The sequence below is a fragment of the Amblyomma maculatum genome, chromosome 1 (genome assembly GCF_055883805.1).
Source record: "Amblyomma maculatum isolate TAMU_Amacu chromosome 1, ASM5588380v1, whole genome shotgun sequence".
Classification (NCBI taxonomy): domain Eukaryota; kingdom Metazoa; phylum Arthropoda; class Arachnida; order Ixodida; family Ixodidae; genus Amblyomma; species Amblyomma maculatum.
The window spans coordinates 80,654,189-80,675,922 of record NC_139344.1 but is presented as its reverse complement, the minus strand read 5'-3'; the positions used below and the strand labels follow the sequence as shown (position 1 = coordinate 80,675,922).

The window sequence follows — 21,734 nt, the reverse complement described above, 5'->3', positions numbered from 1 at the left end:
GAGCCCTACCTAGTAGTAGGAGATTTTAATGCACACTCTCCTTTGTGGGGAAGTGAAAAAAGTGATACACGTGGACAGCTTATCGAGGATTTTATTCTTAGTTCAGACATTTGCTTATTGAACTCCTGTAAGCCCACGTACTGTTCACCAAGGTCAGGAAAAATGAGTTTTTTAGATTTGGCTTTTAGTTCACCTTCCCTTTTTAATGATTTTAAATGGGATGTTCTGAACAACCCGTATAGTAGCGACCACCTGCCAGCAATAATCAGCTTATCATCCTCACCATCAGTCATGCCGACCAAACCGAAACGGTGGAAACTTCACTTAGCAGATTGGGAGCTTTTTAAAGTAGAGGCGAATCTAGGAGCAGTTTTCTCAGATGCCCTTAATATCGACAGACTAAATGAGTTGTTCACGACTTGCATTATCACTGCCGCTCACCTCGCCATTCCACAGTCCTTAGGTGTGGTGCGACAAAAACACAAGACGTGGTGGTCTCGGGAATGTAAGGAGGCCAAAAAGCGACAAAATAAAGCATGGGGTGTTTTCCGAAGGTACCGTACACACGAAAATCTTACAGCTTTTAAAAAGGCCAAAGCTAAAGCTCGATACATCCGTCGCAACTCTGAAAAAGAATCCTGGCAGAAGTATGTCACGTCAATAAATAGCTCAATGACGTCTAAAAAAATGTGGGAACAAGTTCGTAAACTCAGTGGAAACTTTTCCCCGTTTACAATTCCCATCCTCACAGCCCCTGGTGTTCAGACTAGCATAGAAGAACAGGCCAATATACTAGGCGAACATTTCACACACGTTTCAAGTTCGTCACACTACACAGAAACATTCCTAAAATACAAAAACATAGCTGAGAAACAAAAACTCCCAACAAGTGGTGGCAGAAATGAATCATATAATAGTTTTATTACACTCCAAGAAGTAAAGAACGTCCTTGCTGCTGGAAAACAGACTGCGCCTGGTCCTGACGAAATTCATTATGAAATGCTGGCTCATTTATCCGAATCCTCTGTAGAGGCACTTGTGAAATTCTTTAACAAAATTTGGACTCTGGGTAAACTCCCGGAGGCTTGGAAACAAGCCGTTATTGTTCCGTTTCTGAAACCAGGAAAGCCGCCGACCTCAGCGGGCAGTTACAGACCCATAGCTCTGACCAGCTGTTTAGCAAAATGTTTTGAAAGTGTTTTAAACATCCGACTAACTTTCATCTTAGAATCTCATAAACTTCTTAATGTTCATCAGTGTGGTTTTAAAAAAGGGTGTGCAACGACCGACCACTTAGTGCGTCTTGAAAATACTGTCAGGGAAGCGTTCATACATAAACAAAATTGCCTGGCCGTTTTCTTTGACATGGAAAAGGCATACGATACGACTTGGAGGTTCGGGATCCTACGCGATATAGCAGATTTGGGCATCCGAGGCCGGATGCTAAATGTTCTGAAGGACTTTCTATCAGGTCGTTCATTTCAAGTACGTCTCGGTACCACCTTCTCGAGGAACTTTATTCAAGAGAATGGGGTACCCCAGGGGTGCATTTTAAGTACAACTTTGTTTATTGTAAAAATGAATTCTATTAGCAAGGTAATCCCAAAATCCATTATGTTCTCGCTGTATGTCGACGACCTTCAAATAGCCTGCACATCGTCAAACATATCAATTTGTGAAAGACAAGTACAATTAACACTAAATAAACTAGACTCATGGGCTTTTAAAAATGGGTTCAAATTTTCCCCACAGAAAACCGTGGCAGTAATGTTCTCGCTGAAACGAGGTATACAGATCAATCCCAAGCTACACTTAAATGGGATTGAGTTGCCAGTAAAGAGCGAACATAAATTTTTGGGTGTAACGTTCGACAGAAAACTAACATTCCTGCCTCACATAAACATCCTAAAGAGGAAAGCCATAAAATCTCTAAACATACTGAAGGTTCTCTCTCGGAAACACTGGGGGTCTGATAGGGCGTGTCTTCTACATATATATCGATCTGTTGTGCGGTCTAGCTTGGACTACGGGTCCATAGTCTACGGGTCAGCTAGACCATCATATCTAAGGAAATTGGACCCGGTACATAACTTAGGTTTACGCCTTTCTTGTGGTGCTTACAGAACATCCCCTGTTGATAGTCTGTATGCAGAGACGAATGAGCCTCCGCTGAAAGATAGAAGGGCTTCACTTACATGTGCTTATGTCCTTAGAATAAGGTCACAGAATAAACACCTCTGCTATCCAATAGTCTCAACATGCCGCTCACGAGTAATTTTCACAAATAAACCACAAGCAACGAGGCCACTGATAATGCGTTTCGAAAACATTTGCAGTGAGCTAGAAATTCTGGACACCTTGCCCGACACTGCACCAAAAAACAGCCCCCTACCCCCATGGTACAAACTTCCAAATGTCTGTGATCTCACTCTAACACACTTCAACAAAAGCCAAACTCCTAAAGAGCATATAATACAAGAATTTCGCACAATAAAAGAAAAGTACAGTAATTATACAGAGTTTTATACAGATGGATCAAAAACTTCTACTTATGTTGGCTGTGCCGTAGTTGAAGAGAACTGGGAACAAATAATTAGGCTTCCTCAGTGCGCATCAATCTTTACAGCTGAATCCTATGCTATCCTGACAGCTGTAGAAAAAATAGCGAATGAAGGCATTGGGAACAGTGTCATCTACACCGATTCGTTGAGTGTACTGATGGCTTTAAATCACAGAAATGCTGCCATGCCTCTAATCGGTGACATAATACATAATGTAAAAATGATCACGACACAAGGACATAACATAGTGTTCTGTTGGGTCCCTAGTCACGTAGGCATTGACGGCAATGAAAGAGCAGACAAATGTGCTGCACTTGCCCACAACAAATTGATTCAGAAAGTAAACATACCACATAGTGATTGCTTGAAATTAATAAAACATAAACAGATGAATAAATGGCAGTCCAGATGGAACAACCAAGAAAATAATAAGTTGCGTCTCATAAAGCCTGTACTAGGAGAATGGCAATCGAGCACACATCAACAACGTTTTATGGAAGTGATAGTATGCCGTCTTCGTATTGGACATACACATCTAACACATAACTTTCTGCTAATGAAACATAACAAACCGACCTGTGAAGAATGCGGCGAGATACTCACTGTAAACCACATTCTAATTACATGCTCAAAACTTGAGGCACTACGGAGAAAACATTTTACTATATTTTACAATCATACCATCCCATTCCATCCCACCTTGCTTTTAGGAGAAAGAGCACTTGTAAACCTAGCATCTGTTCTCAGTTTCCTAGAAGAAGGAAGCTTTTTAAATAAACTATAGATTTAACATATCCATTTCCTCTTTTGCAACCAGAACATACATTAACCTCGCTCTTGGCGCATGATAGCCTTAGTTGCTTATGCGCCATAAAACCCAACACAACACAACACACATTTGGAGAAATAGCAGTTACAATTAGCTCGCACCGATCACTGAACACTGTCCGAGGAGTCATCTCTGATGATGACCTTAGGTACGTGAGCGAGCAAAAAGTCCTTGAAGGCCTGAAGGAACAAAATGTCTGCAAGCACCCTCCCAGAATCTGTTGAAGTAAGCTACACAAGGATAAAACTGAGGCCCTACATCCCAAACCCACGTCGATGCTATAACTGCCAACGGTATGGCCACAGCTCACAGAGCTGCCATGGCCAACTCACCTGTGCCAAATGTGCTTCCCACAATCACCCTACAGATACCTGTGATGTTGAACCACACCTTTGTACAAACTGTCAAGGCAATCATCCTGCCTACTCGCGGTCATGCCCAGTATGGAAAAAAGAAAAGGAAGTAATCACTCTCAAAGTTACGGAAAATATAACTTACGGGGAAGCACAGAAAAAACTTTCATTGCCAGTAAAGCCTTCCTGCTGCGCTGTGACAGAGCAGGGTGCGGAGTCACAGTGGTCATCGCTGGCTGCCCAGATAACACACAGTGAGGCCGGGGCAGTGCCATCCACGTCCTTCGTGGAGACAGCTAGCGCTGCTCCACCACCCACAAAACAAGCTGCGCGGACCTCCAGGTCAGCCAGCTCCAAGGCCTTGACCCATGAGGCAAGGTCTAAAACAGATAAGCCTGTGCCTTCTGCACAGTTGTCCACTGCATCTGAGGATGCGATGGACACTTCACCCTCGCTGCCTAGGTGGCAAAGCTCCCTTGAGAGGAGAAAAAGGGAGAAAATCCCCATAACAGGTCCAAAGGACCTACAATCTTAGGCTTTTAACCCTTATTTCCAACAGTATTTTAAACATGGCTTTTTTAATTCATTGGAATTGTCGAGGAATTTTAGATAATTACAGTGATGTAACAGATGTCTTAAATTCATTTTCTCCTGTAGCGATGTGTCTCCAAGATACAAGCTTGGGACTGCAACAAAAAACATTTAAAAAAAATGTCAGGTTTTTCGTTGTGATCGCAAGTAATCAAGACAGGCTTTCTGGTGGTGCTGCTATCATAATTCAGAGCGGAGTAGCCACTCACAAGATCAGTCTTAAAACTAAATATGAAGCAGTTGCAGTCACCATCGTTGATTTTAAGACAATCACAGTATGCACTATTTATATCGAACCGCACTTAACAGTCACACTCCATGACATAGAAGCAATTCTAATAACTAGCTATACCTTTTAGTCGGGGATTTCAATGCCCACTCCTCCTTTTGGGGAATTGAACACACAGACACCAGAGGCAGGATTTTGGAAGATTTTATTCTGTGTAATAAAGTCTGCCTATTAAACACAGGGAAGCACACATACTGCTCTCCGAGCAGTGGAAAAATGAGTTGTCTGGATTTGTCTTTTTGTTCAATTTCTATTTTTACTGATTTTAAATGGGACGTCCTTGACAATCCACATGGAAGCGATCATTTGCCCATTATAATTAATTTAACATTCTCACCATCCATCACATTAACCAAACCACGACGATGGAAACTTTATCTAGCTGACTGGCAACTATTCCGCACTGAAGCAAACCTCGGAAAAGTCTTTTCAGGTCACCTTGGCGTGGATGAGTTGAATGAAAAGTTTACTGCTTGCATTATTGCTGCCGCTCACTTGGCTATTCCTCAGTCGTCGGGAGTGGTACAGCGAAAACACAAAGTTTGGTATACACGAGAATTCAAGCAAGCAAAACAGAAACAGAATAAGGCATGGGGAATATTCCGAAGGTATCCAACTCACGAAAATCTTTATAATTTCAAAAAGGCTAGAGCAAAGGCATGGCGCACCCGCCGATGTGTCGAGAAAATGTCCTGGCAGAATTATGTGTCATCAGTAAACAGCTCCACTACATCCAAAAAGATGTGGGAGCAAGTTCATAAACTGGACGGAAAATACTCCCCTTAGCAATTCCACTACTGACAGCCCCTGGCACACAGGCGAGTATACAGGAACAAGCAGACATATTAGGAAAACATTTTGCTGCAGTTTCAAGTTCTGCACACTATACATTCTTTTTTAAAGTATAAACCAATAGCTGAAAAACAAACTCCCAATGACTGGTAGCGTAAATGAAACCTTTAAGGCTGACATTACACTTGAAGAATTAGTGCTTTATCAGGCAAAAACACTGCTCCAGGGCCCGATGAAGTCCATTATGCAATGTTAGCTCATTTATCTGAAACCTCAGTAGAAGCACTATTGAAGCTCTTTAATAAAATCTGGATATCCGGGAAAATTGCAGAGGCCTTGAAGAACGCTATTATAGTGCCTCTGTTGAAGCCTGAGAAGTTGCCAAACTCCCCAGGCAGTTATAGGCCAATAGCTCTGACGAGCTGTCTAGCGAAGAGCTTTGAAAGCATTCTAAATATAAGACTGATGTTTGTTCTTGAATCTCGAGAACTGCTGGACATTCACCACTGCGAATTCAAGAAAACATGTTCCACCACTGATCACCTTGTCCGCCTCGAAAATACAGTTCGAGAAGCCTTTATACGTAAGCAACACTGCCTTGCCATCTTTTTTGACCTCAAAAAAGCCTACGACACCACATGGAGGTTTGGGATCCTACGGGACTTGGGAGAGCTTGGAATTCGCGGCAGGATGCTAAAATGTCTAGCTGACATAACTAATCTTTTCAAGTACGTGTTGGTTTCGTCCTTTCTAAAAACTTCACACAAGAAACTCGTGTGCCCCAAGGGTGCATTTTAAGTACGTCTCTTTTCATTGTAAGAATTAACTCTATAGCATAGGTAATCCCGAAGTCCATTATGTACTCTGTTTATGTTGACGACTTGCAAATTGCATGCACATCAGCTAGCATAGCAACGTGTGAATGGCGGATACAGATAACATTAAATAAACTGGCAGCATGGGCAGATACAAATGGTTTCAGATTTTCCACACAAAAGTCAGTAGCCGTCCTTTTCTCTCTTAGACGAGGACTGCACACTGACCCCACCATCTGCCTTAATGGAATTACACTACCAGTAAAACACGAACACAAATTCCTCGGTTTAACTTTTGACAGAACGCTCTTTCCTCCCCCACATAAATGCCCTAAAAAAGAGAGCATCTAAAGCTCCCAATATAATAAAGATCCTCTCACGTAAACATTGGGGGCCTGACTGAATGTGCCTCTTGCATATCTACCGCTCTATAATGTGCTTTTGCCTCGATTATGGTCGCATAGTGTATGGTTCAGCAAGACCTTCATATCTGAAACGATTAGACCCTGTGCATAATTCAGGTTTGCGTCTCTCAACCGTATCCTACAGGACATCACCTATAAACAGTCTTTATGAGGAAACTAATGAGCCATCTCTTGAGGACAGAAGAATCATGCTAACATGTTCATATATCCTTAAGATCTGCTCACTACCAAACACCTTTGCTACTCCATAGTTGCAAAGTGCTCATCCAGAACCCTGTTTAACAACAAACCTCAAGCAATCAGACCATTAATTCTTCGTTTTGAACAGATATGCCAAGAATTAGACATACTTGATTCTCTTCTAAATATTGCCCGAAAACCCAGTCCACTGCCCCTCTGGTACCATTTCCTCGCTGTACATGACTTTACGTTGACACAGTTCCGTAAGAAACAAACACCACATGAACACATAGTACAGGAGTTCTTGGCACTAATGACAAATAGAGATTACACAGCGTTCTATACAGATGGGTCTAAAACAGTATCTCGCGTTGGAAGTGCTGTGGTACAAGAAAAATGGGAAAAAATAGTACAATCACCAGATTTCTCATCAATTTTCACAGCTGAATGTCACGCTATTTCTTTGGTGGTAGAAAAAATATTAAGGACAGGTTTTGAAAATAGCATCATTTATACCGATTCTCTCAGCATTATCACAGCCTTAAATCATAGAAATGCTACAGAACCTCTAATCGGAAACATCATTCATAGTATAATAGCCGCAGAAACACAGGGGCATACAATTAAACTGTTGGGTACCAAGCCACGTTGAAATCAGTGGCAATGAGAGAGCTGATGCATGTGCTGCAGCAGCCCGTCATACTAAAATACAGCCAGTCAGCATATCACATGAAGACTTGTAAAGAGAAAATTGAGAGTAAAATGGCAGACCTCATGGAACAACGAAATAAATAATAAATTGCACCTTGTCAAGTCGATCATTGAAGAATGGAAATCATGCAGTCACCAAAAACGCTTTATTGAAGTCATTTTATGTCGTCTTCGCATCAGACACACTCATCTGACACATAACTTCATTCTAAAGAAAGATGACAGACACCGCTGTGACAGATGCAGAGGCGAACTAACAATAAACTACGTCCTACTTTCATGCATTGAACTAGAGAAACACAGAACAGATCCCTCTCCATCCTAGCCTGCTGTTGGGAGATCCACTGGTCGAAGTTGAAAATGTTATCCATTTCCTAAAGGATGCAATGTTCCTGAACAAACTTTAAGAAAAAAAAAAAGCATATATATATATATATATACACACCACTCCTTATGCACAAAATAAAAACAAGCCTTGTTCCTGGCGCATGATAGCTTGAGTTGCTTATGCGCCCAAAAAAACACAATACAATACAGTACAATGCATATTCTCTTGAATTCCAAGGTTTTGTTGCCAGAAATGCGTTGGGTGCACCAAGCTTCAGTATGCAATTGAGCAACAGGGAGCAGAAGCTTGCACATGCTGTGGTGCTGGCACCTTTTAAGACATGACTGGTAGTGCTCACTTCCATTTGAGCCATATTTCTGGTGAAATATCAGCCCAGATGAAATTATTTTGCATTGACATTTTGTAATACTTAAAAATTTCGCAGACTTAAGACAAACGACCTGCTTCGGGCATTCATTTTTGTTTGCCATGTCGGCGCATTTGTTTGATGTTGCAGTGCACGGTCTTTGTGAGTGCAAAGGGTATGTGAGCACTCACTGAGGGCATGGTGAAGAATGTGAAATACTTAATTTGCTGATGTGTTAAGAAATGGTGTAACCTGTTATGTACTTAAGCTGTTGTAATATGCTTTGCATTCCCTTGTTTAAAGAACTCATGCTTGCATTTCGACAGGTGGCCTGACAGGATTACACTTCTGCGTGGGAACCATGAAAGTCGACAGATCACTCAAGTTTACGGTTTTTATGGTGTGTGTTCAGTTGCACATTGCTTATTGTATAGTCTTTGTTGATAGAAGCAGTACCATTCTTTCCAAAGAGCTGCAACATGTGTTGCAAGATCACCGCTTGTCACGTGGGTGGTCACCCAAATTTTCACCGAAAGATGGCTGTTTGCAGTCGTGCTTACTCTCTAGAAATTTGAATGGCTGCTGAGTAAGAAATCTAAAAAATTGAAGTACTAAAATTTCACTTGTACACTGTCTATGGTGACTATCAGTGGGCCACAGCTTACCACACCCCATATGCTTTGAGCTGCAAGCCAGTGGATATCACGTCACGCATGTCAGTGCCAGCATCAAAGATAAGCAGGCTGGCAGTGCTCATCATTTGAGGTTTCCCCTGGCATGGCATGCCTCGCCTGCGATACTATTTCTACACCTTTGTAGAGAGCAGTGCCTTGCCGTTCGTGTTGCGACAGCTGTTTGACGCATCAGGGTAGAAAATCGAGACATGCAGCTTTGTGTCTTGAGTTGCACAGATGAGTTAAGCGAATGAAATGGTATACACATGGCGGGAAGAGCTGGTCAAGTATGGCTGTTCGTGTGGCTGGTGATTGGCAAGGGTGAGCCCGTTAAGATTGACAGAGTTTTCAGTGGTGGTTCCTAAGTGTGAGGGGCCGAAAACGTTTTGAGATGTTCATAGCTCTTGTGCAGTTTGACAGGCTGTCAATCAAAATGTTTTACAAGAACTTGTTTACTGAGAATGCAAACAAATTAGAATCAGAGTGGTTTCTCTGTGATGACTTCTTGACTAGGGCTGAATTTTAAAATCTAGTCCTTTTGTTTTTGATTTTGTGTTTTAGATGAATGCCAGACAAAGTATGGGAACGCAAATGCCTGGAAATACTGCTGTAAAGTGTTTGACCTTCTGACTGTGGCTGCAGTAAGTGTATTGTTTGTTTGATTGGGCATAATGATTCTGCGGGGAAAGAGCCAGTGTTTCAGGGTTGCTCTGGATTGGGACAGTTATCTAATTGCAGAATTTATATCTTTCAGATAATTGATGAACAGGTGCTTTGTGTCCACGGAGGACTATCACCTCAAATCAAGACGCTAGACCAAGTACGAACAATTGAGAGAAATCAGGAAATTCCCCACAAGGGTGCCTTTTGTGATATCCTTGAATTTCGTGAAACAGAATTCATGCGTGTCAACTAGAAGGGCAAGTACAAAGAGAGCTTACGAGGCTATTTTTGTTTCAACCACTAATATAAATATTTGTTGTTTTAGGTTATAGACCAACACCCTGTTTACAAACAAAGGGGGCACTCGCGGCGTCGCAGCCGACTGGGAGTGAAAAATAGGACTAGTGCCCATAGGAATACATGGAACCGAAATATTTCTGAGCAGTTTTCTAATTTCACGAGACACCTATGATGTCCTTATTCGGTGCAGAGCAACCGTGAACATCCTAGAACAGATCGTGAAAGTATGAAATCTCATGGCCGAGGAGAAGTATCTTTAAAACACCGTGAAACATATGGGGGTGCAAGTTGGGAGGGCGACCCATAAAAACACAGGTAAACGCAACTTACCGCAACATTTTTCTCGTTTCACAGAGCACCAGAAGTGGTGGCCAGTCATTAAACATTGGCCAGTGCTTTGAAGAAGTATGCTGCGTCATTGCGGGAAGGCCTACTTTTAAAACTCCCCGAATTATATATGTTGTGAATCCGAACACCCCCAAATTCCCATGTAGCGAAACACGTAGTTTTGTTTACAGTCTGATATGCTGCCGCATGGAGTAAATTAGCTTGATAATACTGTCCCTCAAGTGATACATCCTAGACAGAATTACATTTAGAAGGCAGTTGTCAAATGCCGTACGACAATGTGGACCGAACGAGACTCGCATTGCAGCAGACGACAGCGCAGCTGGCGATACCCACCGCGGCCGCCTCCAGCTCCGGACCGTCTGCCAGCGACAGCGCTGGTGGTGCATTGCCGTCTGCAACTGTGCGCGGTCAGTTTATCGTGCTGTGAATGGTTCCACAAGTCGTCAGACTTGCAGTACTTGCAAGGGAATGTAGTTTGCCATGCAACGTGATGTCGGGGCTTGATACTAGACATTCATCAGAAAATCAGAAGGGTTCCACGCTGCTGAACAGAGTAAAATGTTGCGGTAAGTTGTGTTTACATGTGTTTCTATGGGTCGCCCTCCCAGCTTGAACCCGCATACGTTTTGCGGTATTTTAAAAAAAACTCCGCCTCATTAATGAGATTTCATATTTTCGTGATCTTTTCTAGGATGTCCATGGTTGCTCTGTCCCGAATAACGAGATCATAGGTGCTCCATGAAATTAGAAAATTGCTTCGAAATTTTTTGGGTCAATGTATTCCTATGGGCACTAAGCCTAGTTTTCACCCCCAACCGGCCCAGCCTGGTGGCAGAAATGCCACCGCATCGCGCTTACGTCACAGATCGATGTTGGTCTATACTTCTTGGCCTTACTACTGGTCATATACTAAAATATACGTGATATTGTGCATGTGTAAGCATTTTTTAAACATGCTGGACTCATTTACATGCACTGTCGGCATTTAGCCTGCCACGGCCAGGATTGAACCAATGTCACAGCAGGCATGTTTCAGTGGAGGTGAACCACAAGGTGCCCGTGTACTGTGTAATATTGTGACGAAAAAGATTTGAGCGATTGTGCTGAGCGGCGACGACATTGAAGTGTGTGTGCAGTTAACTGTGTGCTACTGTGCTAACTGTGCTGTGCTGCATTAACTGGCCATATCAAGGCCCTTGTAACATCTTGGTGGAGGCTGCAGTTCGATTCCCGTGCCTCACGCTGGACTTCCGCAGCGGTCGTCACATTGCACCTGTCAACATGTCAACATGTCCCCACAAGCCGTCGTCATGGTCCAGCCCCACGACCTTGGCCCATTCTGTGGCACTGACGACAACGTCGACATAGACGACTGGCTCGACCTGTATGAGCGCGCCAGCGCAAATAATCGATGGGATTCGACTTTGATGTTAGCCAGCCTTATCTTCTTTTTGACAGGCACAGCGCTCAAGTGGTATGTCACATATGAGCCAGAACTAACTTCATGGCAAGTTTGCAAGCAAAAGATGCATGATCTGTTGGAAAGCCCATTGGAAACCTGCTCGCCTCCAAGAAAGACCTGGCGTCACGTGCTCAAATGGCCACAGAACCGTATGTTGCCTACATACAAGACATCCTCGCTTTGTGCCGTAAGGTTGTTAAGGACATGACTGAAGAAGACTAAGTCGGCCATGTCCTCAAAGGTATTGCCGATGACTCCTTCAATCATTTACTATGCGAAGACTGTACAACTGTCGATGTCATCTTACAGACCTGTCACCTGTTTGAACAAGCTAAACTTCGTCATACATCACCTCGTTTTGATAGCCTGCCAAACACCGCTGCTAGTTCCACCTGCGCTGATTTAGAGACTTTAAGGCAGCCTTCTATACAAGACAACTTTACCCGCATCATGTGCCAGAGGCTCTGGCACCTGTGGTCCCCAGTGCTCCTCATTTACCCTCTAACTACGCTTCTGCAGTTTCCTTGATGATAAAAGAAGTCGTCCGCCAGGAGGTTGCAAACATGGAGATCTCCACAGGCCACACCATGGACTAACACCGCCGCCCTCTTCCAGAACCCTTTGTTATTGCCACTACCACTCCCCGGACTGTTTCCAAACCCCGATATGGCTATTGAAATGACTCGGAATGGCGCGCTCCTGGCGATCGCCTTTATGCTTTCTATGTCATCGTGTGGGACATATCTCCCGCCACTGCCGTACCGCAAGCCGTTGGTGCACAGCACCCCGCTTCTTTAACAATCGTTACAACTATTACCTACCACGCCCGTGTGCATCGCATTTTACCCCTCAAGCACTCTACCAAGTCCCTCCCGCACCGACCCGAAGCCACTCACCATCCCCGCAATCCCGTCGTTCCCACACTCCTGTTCCCCACCGCAGTTCGTCGCCTTCCTGCACTGGACACTTTGTGGGAAACTAGGAAATGCAGCTCCTAGAGGTGACGCTGCACTCTCGACTCGGACTGCAAATTCTCTGCCGACCTCTGCTGTACCGAGCAACTTGATTATTATTTCTGTGGATGGTGTTTCAGTTCCTGCCCTTATTGACACTGGTGCCCAAGTATCTATTATGAACTCCTCTTTTCACCGTCGCCTAAAGAAAGTAATGACTCCAGCCGCGACTTCCACTGTCCGCGTAGCCGGCGGAAGTTGTGCTGCTATAGCCGGCATGTGTACTGCTCGTGTTAGTGTTGGCGATCACCATACTTCTGTTCTTTTCATTGTTCTGCACAGCTGTCCTCAAGACTTAATTCTTGGGCTCGACTTTTTATCTGCTCATTCCACCCTCATTGACTGTTCTGCAGGTCTTCTGTGCCTTGATCTGCCTATCTGCTCTGAAGACCTACCAAGCCCACCTCGCCTTTGCTCCGCCACTCTGTTGCCTGCCACCGGAAGCTGCCATCTATGTCCCTTTAGTGCCCTATCCAGCCGTTCCTGACGGGGTCTATCTTGCCTGCCCTGTCACCGATGTCGTCCTGCAGCGTAATATCGTGCTTCCCCATCTCATCATTCATGTCAGTCAAAATCAAGCCACTCTGTCAGCACTGAACTTTAGTTTATCGCTGCAGGTTCTCCCCGAAGGCATTATACTTGCTGAACTGTCCTCGCTGAGCGAATCCACCGTCTCTGTCGGAAGTGCCCCCGTCCAGCCCAGCTCCAGTTCTGCTATTATCTCTGGGATGATTGCGGCAGATCTACCACACGATCCACTGAGTCAGACAACAGCTGTTACTCATCGCATAGATACCGGTTATGCCAGTCCTGTTTACAAGTGCCCATACCGTGTGTCCCAATCAGAACGACAGGTAATACAAAGTGAGGTTGATAAGATGCTGGCCAACGACACCGTCGAGCTCTCGAGTAGCCCATGGTCATCTTCTGTGATTCTCGTGGAAAAGAAAGATAACACATCACGTTTCTGCGTTGATTACCGCCACCTCATCAAGATAACAAGGAAAGATGTCTATCCTCTTCCTCGAATAGACGATGCCCTTGATTGCTTACACGGAGCAAAATACTTTTCAGTGATTGACCTACGTTTAGGCTACTGGCAGATTACCGTCGACGAACGCGACCGCAAGAAAACAGCGTTCATCACACCTGATGGCCTTTACCAGTTCAAGGTGACGCCTTTCGGTCTTTGTAATGCTCCCGCAACCTTCGAACGGATGATGGACTCGTTGCTGCATGGTTTTAAGTGAACAACCTGTCTGTTATTTAGACGATGTTATTGTTTTTTTCGTCCACTTTTGGAAGTCACCTGGGCCGTCTTTCTACAATTATTGCAATTGTGTGAGCTGAAGGCCAGCTTGGCGGCCTTCAGCTCAACGTCAAGAAATGCTGCTTCGGCCACCGCGAAATTGGGATTCTTGGCCACACGGTTAATGCTGACGGCGTCCAGCCTGACCCAGACAAAGTCCGCGCCATCAGTTCCTTCCCAGCTCCCAGTTCTGCACTGGATGTCCAAAGTTTCATTGGTTTATGCTCCTATTTTTGTCGGTTTGTGCACAACTTTGCCGTCATCGCCTGTCCTCTCAAGAACCTGTTGAAAAAGGATGTGCCCTTCTTCTGGGGCCCAGACCAGGCAGACGCTTTCTCAGCACTTATTGCCGTACTCACCACACCACCAGTCTTAGCCCATTTCTGCCCATCCGCTCTGAATGAACCTCGCACCGACGCGAGTGGCCATGGCATTGGAGCAATCTTTGCTCCCAGAATTAAATTATTCAGTTACCGAACATGAATGCCTTGCTCTCGTGTGGGCCATTGCCAAATTTCGTCCTTACTTATTGGGCCAACACTTCACCGTTTGTACAGACCACCATGTGCTTTGCTGGCTTTCTTTTCTTAGAGACCCTACTGGCCGTCCTGGACGCTGGGCGTTACAACTCCAGGAGTGCACCTTCTCGATAACTTATAAATAAGGTCCACATGATCGGGATGCAGACTGTTTGTCCCGCTACCCAGTTCTCCTTCTTCCGAGTGCGGAGTTGACGACTGTGTCCTCTCCATCTCTGGTTTTTCTAATATTGCCCATGAACAGTGTTTGGATATCTCTTTTGGCAGAATAATCGATCTGCTCACCAACAACCCAACGCTTTCTTCTGTTGCTCAGTTTGTGCTCCAGTTTGTACCGTCGCAATCTGCACTTAGATGGCTCAGAGTTCTTGTTAGTTGTGCCTTACCACCTTTGCTCTACCGTCCTTAAACAGCTGCATGATGCACCCACAGCTGGCCACCTAGGTGTTACCCGTACCTACGACAACGTACGTCAACGTTTCTTCTGGCCTGGACTGTACCGATCTGTGCGGTGCTATATAGCAGCTTGCAAGCTGTGTCAACGCAGGAAGAAGCCCTCCGTACTTCCCTCCGGAACTCTTCAACCGATTCCCATCCCGTCCACTCCATTTTCGTGCATTGGTGTTGACCTGCTCGGACCGTTTCCAGTTTTTGTATCAGGAAACAAATCGATTGCAGTTGTGACGGAATATACGACGTGCTATGCCATCACCCGAGCCATACCAACAAGCTGCTCTACAGACGTCGCCGACTTCCTGCTGAATGATGTTATCCTGCACCATGGTGCTCCCTGACAACTGATAACCGACCGCAGTGTCTGTTTCCTGGCAAGAGTGGTAAACGAAATTCTTCATTTATGCTCGGTTCATCATAAATTCACTACAGCTTACCACCCCAGACTAATGGTCTCACGGAACACTTCAACCGCACGTTCACGGAGATGCTTTCTATGTACGTCTCAGATGATCATCGGGATTGGGATGTGAGCCTATCTTTTGTCACCTTCGCATATAACTCCACCCGTCACGACACAGCTGGATACTCTCCTCTCCATCTTCTTTTTGGACGAGGTCCAGTGCTTCCCTTCAACACGGTCTTCCCTGTTCCCGGTGCCGTCAGCAGTTACACCCAAAACACGATTGTCCGAGCTGACGCTGCCCATCAAATTGCCTGCAGCTGACTTTCGGCCTCTCAGGAAGCTCAGAAATGCCGTTATGACAGCCATCATCTGGACATCCAATATTCACCTGGCTCTCTTGTTTAACTGCGGCTCTTGTCCCGTCGTGTTGGCCTAAGTGCCAAGCTCTTACCACGGTACAAAGGACCTTACCGCGTTGTTCGCCAAGTGACAGATGTTACATACAAGATTGTGCCCATGGTACCCAATCCTTTGCCACCCGCACCACTGTCTGAGATCGTCCATGTGTCCAGTCTCAAGCCATACCAGCCGCCTCCTCCGTTCCCACTGTAGCAAGCACCGGGACTGTGCTCCCAAGGAGGGGGGTCATGTGATGAAGATTTGAGCGATTGTGCTGAGGGACGACGACATTGAAGTGTGTGTGCGGCATTGAAGCTGTGTGCTACTGTGCTAAATATGCTTTGCTGCATTACCTGGCCATATCAAGGCCCTTGTAACAGAATTCGTACGTGTTAGAAGAACCTCAGGTGGTTCAAATTATCCAAAACCCTCTGCTATGCCGTCACTTATAGTCACTTTAAGCCTCATGAACTGACCATTACACCATCCTTATTTGCAGGGTAGGGCATCAACTGAGTGCTGTGCACAAGTTTGATGCATACTATGCGGCTATGCATGCATATGTGAGGTGTTTTCAGTGACCTATTTGAGAAAATTAGTTAATCATGGCATTTGTACAGGGTGGTTCACTCTTAGAGAGTCCCTGAAATGGGGACCAGAAATTGTTGGCTTTCAAATGCATGCATTATGTGGAGCGAATTGCACTGAACGCGCATGCTAAGCACACCTCAAAAGCGAGCTGATGATTTTCAAGCCATTATAAGAATTAAGTATTCTAGTGCATGTGATGTCAGTAATAGAGACTGCTGCGGAGTGCTGTTTTTGTTTGCCAGCACCTTGGCAAAGAAAGCAGGGTGCTTGCCTAGCCAAGCAAGAGACCGTGACACATCTCTCCTTTTTGTTCTCTCCTCTGCTGTCAAGCAGTTGTGAAGGAGCAAGCGGAAAAAAAAAAAACCTGATGGGGTTGGCGGGTGACGCTTTTGTGGACGACGCATGATACCGGTCTGTAATCTTTGTTTTTCAAGTGCAGACATGTGTATGAGTTAAAAGGGAAAGCGCGGAGGCTGTTTCTAATCGCCACTAGACGTTTAGCGTAGTGAAGATAGTGAAGGGGGGGGGGGGGGGGACATACTAGCATAGACGTATACCTGTGTACTAAACACCCACTGCGCAAGTACAGTGGTAGGGTTGGGGCAGTGTAGCCACAGCATGTGTGTAAGATGGGTATGGTAATGCGGTATATGTCAATGCTGGCACGTCTCTGCTGTTCCAAAAGCGTGTAATGACCTCTGGTGCTACATAACCTATATAATTTTTGCAGGAGTAATGGGTCTGTCTCCAAACTTCCTGAAATTTTTTTTTATACATCGCTTATTCATTATCAGTTTACAATCTTTTCAGAACTTTTCAAAGTATTTTTCCCCTGTTTCGATGCGGATGCTTCGCCCAATCATTGAAGGTGCCCTGGAAGTCAACAGGAACCTCCTTCAGTGGGGTCATCGCAGCTGCTTTTTCTGCCTCCAGCATCCTATGCCAAGTTGCTTTCAAGGTTCTTTTAATCCTTGGGAACAAAACTAGGCTGGTGGTGCCAGATCGGGGCTGTACGGGCTGCTGAGGCAGCGTTGCCACATCCATTTTAGTCAGCAATTCAGAGACAATGAGCGCGGTGTGGCTTGACGCTTTGGCATGGTGCGAAATCCAATTGTTTCAGATTTCCTTTTTGGACACATCTGCACAATCGTTTGAGCACTTCACAGTAAAACTTCTTGTTGACTGTTTGTCCCTATGACACAGATTCGCTATAAACCACACCCTTTTTTTTTTTCATTTGTTTCTTTTTTTTCTTCAAAAAAACTCGATGAACATTAATCAATTTGCTTTGTTCCGGCAAGGGGACTCTGTGGTGTGCAAATTGCTGCTCTGATGCTTTGATCCAGGTTCATACTCAAAAATCCACATCTCATACCCTTTGATCACTGTCAAAAATTCTGGGTCTATTTCGTAGCGTTCATGCAATTCCTGGCACTTCAACAAACGCTCTTCCTCCATCTTACTCAACAGAACATTTGGCACCATTTTCATGCAGGCTTTCCTCATTTGAAGATCCTTCGTTAAAATGCAATGAACAATTGTTTTCAGCATTCCACACTCCTTTGCAATCATCTGAACGCCTAATCTCCTGTCCTTGTCCAAAATTTGATTAACGTTTTTGCACCGAGCTGTCAGTTTGTGATGTCGAAAGGCGTCCCGAGCGGTCGTCGCCGTTGACAAACTCTTGACCTTTTCGCAACCTCTTGTGCCGGATGAAAGCATGGCTTAGTTTCATCACGTCGTCACCGTAGGCTTTCTGAAGCATTTCGAGTGCCTCCACCTTGTTTTTACCCAGTTTTCACGCAAAACTTGATTGCATAATGCTGTTCCAAAACTGGTTGAATTTTTTTTCGACGAGGGTGCAGTAGATACTTCTGTGCGGAGTATGGCCTATCTCAGCAGCTGCCTGCAGGCAACTGAGGCCGGTCTTGTTTCGAAGCTTAGATCCGCCACTAATTTCTTCGCCCAAAGCACCGCCCCTTTAGCCGGTGTAGCTGACTACAAAAAAATCATTCCAGGAAGTTTTGGGACAGACCCTCTCTAACACTCTATTCAATATCTATCAATATCATTGGCTTTGACATGAAAGAATTCTAGGTGCTCTAATTAATCCAGAGCCCTTCACTATAACGCCCTTTATGGCTGATGCATCGTTTTGGGACATTTAACCCACAATTACAATGTGCTGGTAATGTAAGGTGCTTACAATAACTGCCCAGGGGTTTCTTTACCCTTTACTTTTTTTTTTACTAGAGCACATAAGTTGTTCAGTGTTGACTTAGGCTGATGGCTTCCACGTTTCTCTTGTTGCCGTGATGGGATAGGAGTAAAGGCAGCAATAGGGAGGTCAATTTAAAGAAAGGAATTTCAGACAGGCACAGGAAATCGATTAGAAATTATGGATATTTTCTGCTTCGGGCAAAACATTTATGTTCAACTCTGGTATTCCAGAGCACATGATCCAGTGACCTTAAACATAATCTACTGGTGGGTTGACTTTCTTTGTTTGAAAAGTTCGATTTGTTTTTATTTTTAGGATTCAGTGTCCCAAAGTGACTCAGCCTATGGGGACATCATAGTGGAGGGCTCCAGAAATTTTGACCACGTGTGGTTCTTTCGTTAGTATATACACTAACATTGTGCGATACATAAGCACAGTCGAGCTACTGAGTCACTGTTGCAGAATGTTCGAAAAGTGTTTCAGGGCCTTTTTGAATGTTGTTTGAGAGGATTGGGTGAGCGCTACAAAGGCATAGCATTCCTTAACTGAAAGTACATCTTGTGTGGTCCGACCCTGAAGATGTGGACACTTGGTCTGTAAGTCCGAGAGGAGCTGGCTGGCTTTTCGGTGCAAAAGTGACCCACGAAGTGAGTATTTCTTGTGTCATTCACTTTGTGCCACGCATTGCACATTGTTGTCTCTGGGGCTGATAGTGTATTGGCGCAAATTCGAGAGACACTTTATCTTTACTAACAATTTACTTTCCATAAAAACGGGCTGGTGTATAGGTACTGTAGTATACCAAACTACTACTTTTTAATTGCTCGCTTACTGTAATAGTCGAAATAATCTGCAATGCTGTTTTAAGATATTTATTCATTAAACTAGAAACACTGCAGACAGCGTTGAAAGGCAGAAAACATTTGCTATTATTAAGTGCTTTCTGGCATTAGCTCAAAATTTATACGCAGTGTATGACGTATTTTCTTTCTCTTTTTAAATTATGTTTGAGGCGTTGTATTTTGCCGTGAAGCATTGAATTGGAGGTACATTTTGGATATTTATCGTGCAGTAAACATAGTGAAAGCTCATTAATTTGAATTTCACAGGGACGCTTAACGAGTTCGAATTAAGCCGAATTCGAAATAACGAGAGGCATGGAAAAAGAGCCAGAATTGAGACTTGGTTGCTCTACTCGGGGACAGCCTTTTATGGCAATGCAGCGAAAGGTACGAGCGCAAGCCACCAGCCTCCACAAGCATGCTCTTTGCATGCGGTCACGAGCCAGAAACGCAGGCTGGTGAACTGGCGGCACGCGCTCGTACCTTCCACAGCACTACCATAAAGAGCAGTCCCCGAGTATAGAAAGCCCTTGCAGCTCACTTTATTTATTGACGAAAATAATCAATTATCACTTGCTTTTTTTTTAAAAGCAATGTTCATCACTTTGCTTTCTAAAGTGCGAAAGTAACGCAGAGCATCATTTTCGCCCTCCTCGAAACTGAAAAAATAGACGTGCGGCTATCACTTGTGAAGCAGAGGGTCGCATTGGCGCCTCTTCTTCGTCCTTTTCATCATCATCGACGGCAGGTTCTTCGCCTGTTACCTGCCCGATGATGTCCTCGTCACTCAAAGCACCACACACCACTGCACTGCTGTCTGCGTCGATGTAGTCATCGAAGCTTACGTCTTACGCGAAGCTTAGGTACTTGGACCATAGCTTCGTGTAATGTCACATAATTTGCAGATTGTGCAGCATATTTGGTACTGGGACACTAACTCTTTCCTTGTTATATTAAAACAAGCAATTTTGGTGTGTTCTGTGTAAAAAACTTATTTGCCCAGAAATATGTGTGTTTGGCTTTATTGTAGCACATTATTGTGCAGCTAATAGTGCTTTGCAGAAGAGTGGAAATCTTGGCTAATTGGTACATTATGAAGAGGGGAACCACCCAATCGTGGTGTACGTCTCCTCTTGTCCTTCTTGACTGGTTCCCCCCTTTATAATAGTGCTCTTTCAATGACAGAAAAAGCAAATTTATTGAGTTTGCAGAAAAAAAAAAAAATAGAATGTTTGTATGGCAAACATTTAAGACTACCACAATGAAAATTAAAAAAATGTTACATAAATTGTTAGAGAATAGCGGAGCAAAAAATTTAGAATATACATTCTGTGTGCTACTATACCAGAAACAAGTATCCAGAGTTGCGGGACTTTTGAAGCTATTTATAATTGGTGAAAAAAAATATATATATATATATTGCTTTTGGTTGCTTGAAGGTAGATTTGAAGAAAACTTTGATCTGTCACATCACTGGTGACACAGAATCGTTCAGAACGTAACCAGTACTGGGCTGATAAAAAAAAAAGTCAACAACTGAGTTTAGAGGCGCTGCAATGTTTGCATTCCTTTTTAATGCAGTAGTACTGTGAAAGCAGCGACAAAAATCAAGCTTCAGAAAGGATCCTATCCTTAGCCCGGGCCGGACAATGCTGTTTAACTAAAGTCACACGAATGGGCATCATCTTTTGACACAAAGCTGCTGCTTTTGCAAAGTCAAGTGTCAATGCTGCAAATTTATGAGAATTCCGCCCGCCTATGCTGAGCAGGATGCCATGGTCACCATAATTTCTCTACATTTGCAGGTTTCGCAAGCAATTTAATAATACTCCCTCACACGGCTCATGAGAAAACTGGATCATCTTATGTTTTATTGAGCTCTTGCCATACAATGAGAAATGTGGGCGCATATTGTAGATTCTTCTTTATTTATTGAAAATGTCCTAGGTACACTAATATGTAACTCTGAAAAATTAAAACTATAGGAGTATGCATTTTTGTAATACCCACTCGGTATGGAAATATTATGTTCTATGTTCATATATTATCTCACAAGCAAAATAACAAACGAAAATAATTTTCAAGTCTGAGATGTGCAGTATGTTTCTTGTTATAATATTTGATTGGCAGTCTGTGACCAGTTTGAGCTACAATAATCCGTTTGCTCACAGAAACTGCTTATTTCTGAGATATGTTTTAGTTCTTGGTTAGAATTTTTAGAAACTATCAGCAACAACTAAAATATGATGCTGAACTTGAGGCACTTAATT

The 21,734-nt window shown here is 44.0% G+C and overlaps 1 protein-coding gene across 1 annotated transcript in view; it reads left to right on the top strand.

Moving 5' to 3' along the window:
• The window catches only part of PpV (Protein phosphatase V), a 46,022-nt gene that overhangs the window by 10,036 nt on the left and 14,252 nt on the right, over positions 1-21,734 (top strand). Inside the window, exons 5-8 of the mRNA XM_084588448.1 lie at positions 8,568-8,641; positions 9,477-9,556; positions 9,670-9,787; positions 19,178-19,269. Of these exons, the coding sequence (XP_084444574.1) occupies positions 8,568-8,641; positions 9,477-9,556; positions 9,670-9,787; positions 19,178-19,269 (364 nt within the window). The remainder of the gene's footprint in view (positions 1-8,567; positions 8,642-9,476; positions 9,557-9,669; positions 9,788-19,177; positions 19,270-21,734) is intronic.